At 34.0% G+C, this 12,129-nt stretch overlaps 1 protein-coding gene across 2 annotated transcripts; it reads left to right on the top strand.

The window, feature by feature from the left end:
- Positions 1-677: 677 nt before the first annotated feature.
- On the top strand, positions 678-3,234 carry LOC111915760 (mitogen-activated protein kinase homolog NTF3). 2 transcript variants are annotated; one of them, XM_023911414.3, is made up of 3 exons: positions 678-918; positions 1,549-1,975; positions 2,316-3,234. In XM_023911414.3, the coding sequence occupies exons 1-3, from the start codon at positions 902-904 to the stop codon at positions 3,006-3,008; spliced, it is 1,137 nt and encodes a 378-aa protein (XP_023767182.1). In that variant the 5' UTR covers positions 678-901; the 3' UTR covers positions 3,009-3,234. The 2 variants fall into 2 exon arrangements, with proteins under 2 accessions (XP_023767182.1, XP_023767183.1); XM_023911415.3 differs by having other exon boundaries at positions 678-1,155.
- The last annotated feature ends 8,895 nt before the right edge of the window (positions 3,235-12,129 follow it).

The following is a 12,129-nucleotide window of genomic DNA, read 5'->3' as shown; positions in this document are numbered from 1 at the left end:
GAGTGTGTTGCAGTCAATTGAAGAAGAAAATGGAAGATGGAGAGAGAGAGAGAGAGAGAGAGAGAGAGAGAGAGAGCCTTTAGTATTAAATAATTATATTTATTTTTCTTTTTTTAAAAAAAATTAAGGCAAAACTTCATAAATGGTCCCTGTGGTTGTGAAATGACTGAAATACCCTTCACTTAACGGTCAAAAGTTAACGGAGTTAACGAAAATGACCATTTGTTAAAAGTTTTGAAACCACAGGGACCATCTGTGAGGTTTTTTGAACTTAAGGACTAAACTTGATATTTTTGAAAACCACAGGGACCATTTTTGAAGTTTTGTCTTTAAAAAAAAATGACAAAAAAATGTATTAACACAAAAGCATATTAGACATATGGTAAAAAGTAACATTTAGGCTGTTAGATTTAACAATGTGGGGACCATGGGTGTTACCAAAGCCCTCCACAAGACCGGCCATGGCAAAAAAACAACACTAGGACCAATAGTGAGATTTTGGACAAACCATAGGGACCTAAACTGTATTTTTCTCTAAGTTTAAAATCAAATGGATAGGTAATTATTTTTTAAAAACATTATGATTTGGTAAAAAAAAAAAAAAAAAAAAAAAAAAAAAAAAAAAAAAAACTCGTTATTGCCTGGAACATTAACAATGACCAAATTACTTAAAATAGTTAGAAACGAGTGACTTCACCGTTACAAAGTTTAACGGCAATCAGCTATTTGATAAGCTCGGCGATTCGCTGAATGCGACCAAAATGGCGGTTTTCTGATAGCGACCAGATAACGAATCCTACTTTATTGTGGCCATGTTTTTTGGAAGATCAAATATCATTTCTTTCCTCTAATATCAACATATTCTCTGTCTATAATTCCTTCTAGATGCGTAGAATTCAAGATGACATCACCTATCAGGTTCGACGAATAAGTTTACGACATATTAGGGTTCGAGAATGACACATCTTAAATTGCATTTCTCATTTTTAAAATGGAAATGATGAATCTTATCGCGAGAAAGTTTTTTAATTTCTTTAAAGCTGATTCGGAATGAATTAGTGAGATTAAAGCCTACCCATGTTAATGCCTTCCAAGTATTCGACGAAATTCCAGAGGCTCAAAAGAATAGAATTTGAAAGCCGTACGCTAAACAAAGTATGCTGCTCTTGGCTTTTCAAAATTTATTTTGTTGAATATAATTGTTAAACCTCAATTAGCAAGTTCCCATGCTTATATGATGATTTTCTTCTCTTTATCTTTGTTATTGTTCTTCCTGATCATATGATTTAGTGCTCCTTTTTAACATCTGTGAAATCATGATCTTCTATCTTGTTAAACTTTACATGATCTTCATCAACACATTACATGACCATACACCAAAAAATTTCTATCTGCTCATTAAAAAAAGGGCATAAAACGGATTCGAAAGTTATTCCTAAATGGGCTAAATGCAAAAACTAGCAAAATACTTTTGAATTTTTCCAATTATATCATATCTTACTTTCACTTCTTGTGCCAATTTTACATATGGTTTACCCTATGGTGTAGAAAAATGGCAACTCCAGTTGAACCACCAAATGGGATTAAATCAGAAGGGAAGCATTACTTTTCCATATGCCAAGCATTATTTGAATTGGATACAAAGTATGTTCCCATAAAGCCTATTGGTCGAGGTGCATATGGTATTGTTTGTTCTTCTTTTAACAAGGAAACAAATGAAAAAGTTGCAATAAAAAAGATCCACAACACCTTTGACAACCATACAGATGCTTTGAGAACTTTACGTGAACTCAAACTTCTTCGACATCTTAGACATGAAAATGTTATTGCTTTAAAAGATGTAATGGTGCCCATGCACAAGACAAGTTTCAAAGATGTTTATCTTGTTTATGAGCTTATGGATACTGATTTGCATCAGATTATTAAGTCATCTCAGTCACTTTCAAACGATCACTGCCAGTATTTCCTCTTTCAGGTATGCGACTACTATACACTAACTGTTTCTTTACACATAAGGGTAAAATAGTCATTTACTCCTCTTTCACACCGGATAGATTTTCAAAGTACAATTATTAAATACAAAAAAATGAAGCAAAATTTCGATTATAAACAAATCAATAAAAGTACGCTGCTAATTCATATATTTAACGTTTTATCTAATGCAGAAAAAAGAACGACTTAATAAAAAAGTCTTAACATTTTCCATTTCCCAAAATCTTTCTTGATTTTCTCAAATACTTTTCAAACATCATTTAACCAGACAGACAGACAACACTTTATCCTGAGTCTGACAACAGTCTGCAAATCTTTCCTAGTTACTACGAGGCTTAAAGTATCTCCACTCCGCCAACATCCTCCACCGCGACCTAAAACCCGGAAACCTTTTAATCAACGCGAATTGCGATCTAAAAATATGCGATTTTGGGCTGGCCCGCACAAACAACAATAAAGACCGATTCATGACGGAATACGTAGTGACGCGGTGGTACCGGGCCCCAGAGCTTCTCCTCTGTTGCGAAAACTACGGAACCTCAATCGATATCTGGTCGGTCGGGTGTATTTTTGCTGAACTTTTGGGAAGAAACCCGTTGTTTCCAGGATCCGAATGTTTAAACCAATTGAAATTGATTATTAACATTCTTGGAAGCCAAACGGAAGAAGAAATCGCATTCATTGATAATCAAAAAGCAAGAAAGTTTATACAGACGCTTCCGTTTTCACCTAGGGTGTCGTTTTCTCAGCTTTACCCTGAGGCTGAACCAATGGCGATTGATTTGTTGGAAAAGATGTTGGTGTTTGATCCGTTGAAGAGGATTAGTGTTGATGAAGCGCTTAATCATCCTTATATGTCGTCGCTTTGTAGTCCGGGTATGGATCCTCCGGTTGAAGGTGCGGTGGATGTGAATATTGATGAGGAGTTGGGGGATGAGGTGATTAGGGAGATGATTTGGAAGGAGATGCTTCATTATCATCCTGAAGTTGTTTCTGTTTCCATTGGTAATCCGTAGCAACCTGTTTCTGATTCCGATTCCGATTCCGGTTCTGATTCCGATTCCGACAATGACTTTGAAAGGTTTGTTTTTGAACTGTGATTTTGCGGTTATTTTCGAATAAGCATGGAGTGTATACTACAGTACGGTTTGTTCTTGAACTTTTAGTTGTTGTAGAGTGGTTGTGGGAGATTGCAATTACTTTTATATTTAATGAGCTCAATGTAAACACTTAATCTGAAAAGTTATGTATGGCTTTTTTTTTTGTGAAATAATTTGAGCAGACTGACTTAACCTAAACAAGTTTGATATTTTTTCCCTTCCAATTTCTCTAATATATAAAATTGATGAATGTTGTGAAATTTGTTTATTGGAATATAAAGGTAAAATTTTCATTTAATTAAATTAAGACAATTTATTTGGTTGAGAAAAGAAACATACATGATATATAAAACTTTGGAATTACTAAATAAATATAAAGTATTGGCTACTTGATAATGTATTTTAGTAACTTATTAAACGTGATCAAAAGTGAAATTTGTACTTATAATTTTTAGTTGACTATGAAATAGCTAAATGACTAGCAAATCAGTTTAAAAATTTGTGAAATATTATCACTTAATATGAAAATAATACATGAATTTTTTATTTTCACCAAACCTCAAATTTGACCACGTAAGAAGCTTCCAAATGTTATGCAAGGTTCTAAGTTCTAGAAAGTAGAAACCCTATGAAATGCTAATATGTTTTATTCTTTATAAGTTCTCTTTTTAATATTAGGTACAATAGTTTTCTATGTGAAAATTCATTCATTATGATGTTATTTTGTTCTAAAACATTGACAATTTTTTTTTCATTTAAGCTATTATTTACGTAGTAAAATTGATTAGCATGTTATAAATACTAACAATAATTTCCGAAAAATATAAGGTTTGTCACATTGAAATATTAAAAATAAGGACTTTTCACCCTAAAAAAGATGAAACAAATCATTTAATGGTTTATTAGATAAAAAACAATAGAGCTTTTTTTCCTGAGATTTGCTCATGAAGTTACTCATTAAATTGTCACAAAATCATAGTTGATGTTATATTTTGTCGTATTTTTCATTAAGTAATGTTTCAACAGTTATATAGTTAAATATTTTAATTTATGTTATAAATCAAACTATATGATGATCATAGTATCATATAATACGCTTCTTTTATTGCAAACTAGACGAATATTCACGCGTTGCGCCAGAATCAAATTAAAACTTTTGGTAATCTTATGTTATTGAAAATATTTATATCATTTATATTAACTATAAAATAATAATTATTTCATTTAGTTTATATGAAATTATAATTAATTTGAAAAATAGATAAAATAATGCTTATTAAAATCAAATCATTTAATGGTCTCTCTACTCATGTTTTATGTGTGTATAACATTAGTTATATTTGTCATCTATTTTAATTTACTATTGTTATGATTTACTAATTTAAAAAAAAAAATTGACGGTGTTTTAATTTCATAAGGATGATTATTTAAATTATCAACAACTGTTTGTAATCTAACATAATTTAATTTCTAGGTTTCTATTATTTTTAACTATTATTATTATAAATTAATTTAAAAACAACTTAATTGAATTTTAGTTATTATAAAATATAGTTTCCAGACACCTTTTAGTTAATTCGATTTATCGATTTAGATTCTTTTATATTTATTATATTTAATGTTTTCCTTTTAACTATGTTAAAAATATATATATTGAACTTTTTTTAAACATTATTTAATATTTTACTTTAGGTTTTAAATTTTACACTAAATTTTTAAATTTATTTAATATATTAATGTAGGTTACCTATTTAACAATATATTGAAGTTAACAAATTAAGTATATCATATTGATAAATCACAAAGACTTCCATATATGATAATGCTTACAACTACAAACATATTTAAGTTAATAAATTAAGTATATTAAATGGAAATATGAAGAGTTTGGAGTTTCAAATGAATGTGGTGAAAGAAAAAATGTTTCCTTTATAATATAGTATGATATGATATGATATGATTATATGATGATTATGTTTGATAAGACCATAATTTTTTTTATAATACCTTATAAGCTAGTTTGATAATTTATTTAAAATAATTTATTAATAAACTAGTTTATAAATTAAAAGTTAGTTTTTCGACAAGCACGCCAAACAAACCTAAAAACACTCAAAGAGGACTAACTAATTTATGCTAAAACTAAAACCCTAATGACTCTTAATTAGGATCTGAATAATTTATCTAAGAGATAATATAGATTTTAGAGATTTTTATCAAGTTTAGGTATACTTCATAATAAAAGACAAAACTTATCAATAAATAAATAAATATATAACCTAATATTCATAACCTTCGAGTTGTCTTGCATCATCCTCCCCTTGTTTGAACAAGACTCGCTCGAGTCTTGTTTAGCTTCTTCATCAAGGTCCCTCCTCGTCAATTAAATGTCTTGAAAAGTGTCCGATATTTTTGTTGATCTTGACCCTTTCAAATGGTTTTCTTTTTCCAACGATTCAAATCAAGGGTATTATACTATTATTAGATCACTTACGTTTACAACTTTCTTTGGATGAAATAAGAAATGATCATTATAAATAAATGGATCAGACATGAAAAACCCAAATTGATTTATTCCTAAGAATTCAAGCCATGTTTCCTAAGCTCCGGTCCCACCATCAAGCAAAAAATGATTATTCTTAGTGCTTACCATCTCGTCTTCCTTAGTGACGTCATAGATTGTTTTTGTATTATGGACATGATCAATATCATAAGTGGGATCGATATCGTCAATAGGATCTCGTTTATAGATGGGTCTGATGTGGTAGACGAGATCTGAATCGTAGACAAGACCAATATCATTTACGAGATCAAAATTATAAACATGACCAATGTTATCAATGAGGTTGTCATCAATATGCCATGTATCGTCTTCTCGAAGTCGACTATAATGAGGTTTTCTACTGAAATCAATCATGTCAATTGGGTTTTGATACTAAATGATGCACGATAACTTGAAGGAGCATGAATAACCGAAATCGATATTGAAAACTCATTACTTACAAGAATTAAAAAGGGTCTATGTCAAGTCAATCCATTTAATATGAGAACGCTTATCATTTCACTGTAATATTTGTGGTTGCCTACATATTTCTAGTTTTATGTTAATTATCATGTTCTATTTTAGCCCAGATTCTTGTGATAAGATTATTAATCTCATGCCAACATCATCTTCTAATGGAGAATCCTTACCGATTATACTACATGTGATGTCAACTTTTTCATCACTAACCAACTCAAATAATTGAAAAAAAATTCCCTAATAAGCTTCTTTATTCGTGCTCTAAATGTTTCAACATTTAAAGCATAAAACTTTCATCTATCAATAATAAATTTTAAATCTTCAAGACAGATTTGCAAATATATATCTGCTAATTTGTCTTGATGATTTAAAATTTGTTGTTAACAAAAGAAAGTTTAATGCTTTAAATGTTGAAACATTTGGAGCAAGAATAGAGAAGCTTATTAGGAAAAAGTATTTTTAGTTATTTGAGTTGGATGATGATGAAAAGGTTGACATTACATGTATTTGCAAAACATTTGGCAATATCTGTAAGTTTATTCATCTACATCATTCAAAAAAGGATTTAAAAAGTGAAATTATTAATAATTAGTGAGAAAGCAAAAGATTGAAATTAATCAATTATACTCGTGGGAGATCAGCATGTTCTGAGTAAGCACCTTTTAATGCCAACAACAAGCCTATCTGGCTAGTCCTAGATAGAGATGACAAAAAAAAACCCGTACCCGATGGGTACTCGAAACCCTAACCCGATTTGACCGGGTAAATCCCCGAGTTGACCGTGTATAGGGACGGGGATGGGTATTACCCGAATATAAAAAGCGGGGATGGGGTTGGGATGGTTCAACCTGTCGGGTACCCATACTCGTACCCGAAACCGGCCCTAATGGTTACCCGATATATATATATATATATATATATATATATATATATATATATATATATATATATATATATATATATATATATATATATATATATATATATATATATATATATATATATAGTATTACTTATGTTTTTATTTTTAATAATGCATAAACAAATTTTCAATAGACAAAGTAAGGTTTTTTAACAATCAAATGTATAGTTTTGGGAAGAATTTTTATGTCTTTTTTTTTTTGCAAAAAATGATTTTATTTGTCACCTTGAATGTTATTGTTCGTGTTTGAAGACATTCAGTGATTATAGTGTTTTATATTGTTCTGTTAGTTTTTGTTTTGTTGGTTAATATATAATTATGAGTTATTTTTCATAAAGTTCAAAACTTTGTAACGGGGAAAAATCCCTGATACCCATTGGGGATGGGGATGGGGATGGGGATAGATTTTTAATCCCCAATGGGGATGGGGTTGGGTATGAGGATGGGGATCAGGATTCAGGTATGGGGATGAGGAACACGAAACCCGATATACTCGTACCCATTGCCATCCCTAGTCCTAGATGTCAACAATGGTGACCTTAGAGTAATACTACCAACATATGATGTTGTCATTTGATCAAATATAGCTCCCAAACGTGTTCTATATTGTACTACATATGACATACCTTTCATATCAGCCATTAAAACTGAATTATCATAATCTGGAAAACAGTCAATCATGTCTTCTTAACTTTGCTTCATTTCTTGAAAAATGAAGGTATATGATAACTGATACATCAAACTCAAGTATAGTAATTAGAAATCATTGAAATTCTAACAAAAATCAAATTTCAAGTAAACTTAAGAAAAAAACATATGCATTTGATTGTTGCATCATTTTTTTGTGCTCGTATTAAATGTAAATTGCCCATCTGCCGTGTGAGTGTTTGATACACGAGCAACTTTCTGAAAACAATTTGGTTTGATATATGATTATATATGAGAAATCACCGATTACAACTTCATTGGAGACGAAATCAAACACTTAGATCAAATAAAACAAAAATTGATGTCAAATAACACAACAAACAAAACTCGCTCAAGATCTAATAAAAACACTCCATGAAACGTCAACAAAAAGGGGGAAAAACATTCATTAATGTCGTGAACATGGAATAAAAAATCAAATAGTTAAGATCATCAGTGAGTTCAGTGGGAGGTTTCAATAAGAATTTAGTCAATCGCAAATCGGGTCTTCAGTTTTGGCCTTCACTTATCTGTCTCCTATTGGAACTGGCTTCATTTTCTTGAAAAAAACGAACACGAAGAATGACGATGAAATTTCGGGGTTACGTGGATACGTGATGTGATTTCTAGGGTTTTATATAGAGGATTTGAAGTAAAAAGAAAAAAATACGGGACAATTTTTCCATCTGCCAAGTTCTTCAGTCATCCTTCCAATCGAACTTGAAACTCTGGAAAAAGAAGAAGAGATACGTGTAATCAATTAAAGGGAGGAGGGATTGAGATCAATTGGAGACACTCAGAAAAGATTTATAGAAACTGCGATCAATCTCCAAGAGAGAAGAAGTTGCATTTTGGGGTGGGTGTCAATCGATTCTGTGAATCGATTAACATCGAGACGCAAGGAAGAGCTATTGTTTTCATGTAGTTCTCAAACAAAACGAGGGAGAAAAAGAAAGAAGGATGAACAGTTCGTTGGTTTGCTATACAAACTCCTTGAACATATTATATATATATATATATATATATATATATATATATATATATATATATATATATATATATATATATATATATATATATATAGAGAGAGAGAGAGAGAGAGAGAGAGAGGGAGGTAGGTTCAAATGTTTTTCATATCTATTGTGTGCTACAATGCATCAATAAGAATTTAGTAAATTTGATCAAATAAAGATAGATATCGAATGATTTCCATAATTATATGTATATTAAATAATATTCATAATTATAATTATTTTTTATGGAAACTAATTAAACTCGTTATTAATATCAACAATAATATTTTTCAGAATGAATACACTCTCGTATTCATATTCCATGCAACTTTGTTGTATTTTAAGTGAGTGAGTGCTGAAACAAAACACAAACTCAAACTGTAGCACCTGGTTCCTGGTACGTAAAAATTTATCTATATATTTTGCATTTTGGCCTTGGACTTGGCGAGTTGTAGGCCAGACTCGCCGAGTAGAGACGGGTTTTGGAGCACGTTTAAGTTGGCAACTCGACAAGTCCCCGCTGTCTGATGAAACCCTAAATTTCAAGGGTTTGCACCCTATTTAAACCAACCTTATGCGCCCCAACCTCGCCCCCTTCACCCTCAGAGCTCCCAACATCGTCCAAACCCTTATTCCTTGAGAGATTGAAGTGTTTTGGTGTGTTTCTTGAAGATTTTGAGAGAAGAGAAGAGTAGATCAAGAATAGAAGAAGGAGGCCAGACATCTTGGTGTTATTTTAAGTGATTCCCTTGAGGTATAACTCAGTTTCCCTCTGTTTTCATGCTTGTATACCTTTATAGCTCCATTAAAGTCCTTCTTGAGCCATTTCCAAGCTTGATTATGAATTAGGGTTTGTAATAAGTTGATTAACCCTTAGATCTAGGCATGATTGAGCTCTAGAAGCTGAGATCTACTGCCTTTATGGAGCCATATTGCATGAAAGCCCTAGATCTACTCTTTTAGTTCATTTTGAGCCCTAAAACCTTCATTGGTGTTTATTTACACGTAAAGTTGGAAACTTTACGTGTTAACCAGGCCCTAGAAACCCAGATCTATGTATGGCATGAGCTGGATCCAAGCAAAATCGAATATTTAGTGTTTGCATGTGACAGACTCGGCGAGTCGTTCATCGGACTCGGTGAGTCGAGTCGTGAGTCCCTGAGTTTCCCCTTTTTGTGTTTGCGGAGTGGAGTAGTGAGTCATGGGGTGTGACTCAGTGAGTCGGAAGCCAGACTCACCCATAAAGAAACTCGGCGAGTCAATGACCTGACTCGGCGAGTCCAAGGCAATCTTCTTGCCTCAAGAACAGACTCGGCGAGTTGTTCATATCACTCGGCGAGTCTCAGCATAGCATGTTCTTCGGATGAAGATGAACTCGGCGAGTTGTTCATACAACTCGGCGAGTAGGATGAAGGGATATTGGACCTTGGATTAAAAGGAAAACTCGTTGAGTCAATGCCTAACTCGACGAGTAGAGACGGGGTTGTGGTCAGACAAAAGGATAGGGACTCGGCGAGTTGGCAGGCCAACTCGGCGAGTCGGGTCAACTGGAAGTTGACTTTGACTTTGACTCTTGGCTCGGTCAGGGGTAAATGGTCATTTTACCCTGAGGTCGGTTAGCAGTATTTGACTAGGTGTTTTGTGGGGATTTTAGCCAGAGGACTTCCGGGACAGCAGCAACAGAAGACAGTCAATTCCCACGCAGATCAGCAACTACTTTGAGGTGAGCTACCTTCCAGTAGCTGTGGGTCTACGGCCACAATGCCGGCCCACCAGTAAGAGTTGTATGTTAGATGATTGTCTTTGTGATATCATCTAGGTTTTCTACTACCTGATATGTTATATGCTGGCATGATATGAATATGTGATAGTAGTAGAGTTCGGTTGTTAGGACCGAAGGGTAGGTCAGACACCCGAGATATGTCTGACAGTACGTGATGATATGTTATATGCCGACATGATATGTTATATGTGATAGTGGTAGTAGGAGGGGAATAGTCCCCAAGCCCGGTCGTTAGGGCCGAGGGTAGATCGGACGCCCCAGATATGTCTGATAATATGTTATGTTATGATATATGTGATAGTAGCAGTAGGGGTGAAATAGTCCCCGAGGATCGGTTGTTAGGACCGATGGGTAGTCAGCACCCCAGAATGGCTTGGCATGGGTAGTCAGCACCCCAGAACGGCTTGACACGGGTAGGTCGGCACCCCAGAATGGTCGTACCGGGAAAGGTCGGGCACCCCAGAATTGCCCGGCAGTGTGTATGGTATGTGATTGTATGGTATGTGGTAAGTTGGGGGAACTCACTAAGCTTCTTGCTTACAGTTTTCAGTTTTTGTTTCAGGTACTTCTTCTTCGAAGGGGAAGGAGCTGGCACGGTAGCGGTATATCACACACACGTTTTGTATTCCGCACTATGGGATCCTCCTGGGATTTATACACTGACAGTATTATGTTTGATAATATGGTTTCCAGACAATCAACATCTTTTATGAAATGATATGATCTGTCAATGTTTTAATTCTAATGTTTTGCAAATTCTATGTTTTAAAAATGAAATTTTTGGCTCCTATTTTTGGGATGTTACAAGTTGGTATCAGAGCCCTGGTTTGAGGGATTCGGACATGCCTTCGGGGATGTCTGAATTCAAATCAAGGGATTTAAAAGATTTTAAAGAAGAAAATATTTTTCCGAAAAGCTAAGTAAAGAGTTTTAAGAAGGAACGAAGTGTGTGATGTGCGCGACCAGCCGAGCTCAAGTAAGTATTCCCCAAAGTACCCATACCAGCTTATGTTATGTTTATCAGTTTCAGTAGAACAGCATGCTAGAATAGGACTAACGATCTAGGAGTGATGTCTTATGTGCCTGCCTTATGAGCTTCGGTGTATGAAAATTGCATGCTAGAATTGAGTAGATAGCAGTAGGATAGCCTGTTATGGTTATGCATGATAGTATGAGTTTAGCATTGTATGCTAGTACAACTTTCCTCTATGAGGACGGATTTGCCTGAGATTGTTTCCTTGTGTCTGAATGCTGCTTGCTTTGTGCTTCGTGGGGACTTTGAGTGATGGGAGTTAGACATTAGATGAATACGTCACGTCACATGTGATCAGGGTTGAATAATCTTAGAGTGCTGGATTTGGCCTTAGTGCGCGGCTTTTGTCTGAGTCTAACCGTGTAGAGCCGAGTCTGTTACTCGAAGGATTATCTGAGCCTCACCACATGTGATGGTATTCAGGTAATGACTAATTAGCATTACAAGGAGGCCTTCAGCAGCTGAGGACCGGGTAGGGTGGAGTTGGAGATTTCCTGGGGCAAGCCTAGGATGAGTATAGCAGTGATCAGCGGTAGTGAAAGGGACCTGGTGGAGTCAAGGCAGTCCTTGGAAAAGG

The sequence above is a fragment of the Lactuca sativa genome, chromosome 1, assembly GCF_002870075.4.
Source record: "Lactuca sativa cultivar Salinas chromosome 1, Lsat_Salinas_v11, whole genome shotgun sequence".
Taxonomy (NCBI): domain Eukaryota; kingdom Viridiplantae; phylum Streptophyta; class Magnoliopsida; order Asterales; family Asteraceae; genus Lactuca; species Lactuca sativa.
The sequence above is the reverse complement of the archived record's forward strand: the minus strand, read 5'-3'. Positions and strand labels throughout refer to the sequence as shown.

Coding starts and splice junctions, on each gene's coding strand:
- LOC111915760 (XM_023911414.3), top strand. Junction 1,976..2,315: donor GCCAGTATTTCCTCTTTCAG/GTATGCGACTAC, acceptor AATCTTTCCTAG/TTACTACGAGGCTTAAAGTA.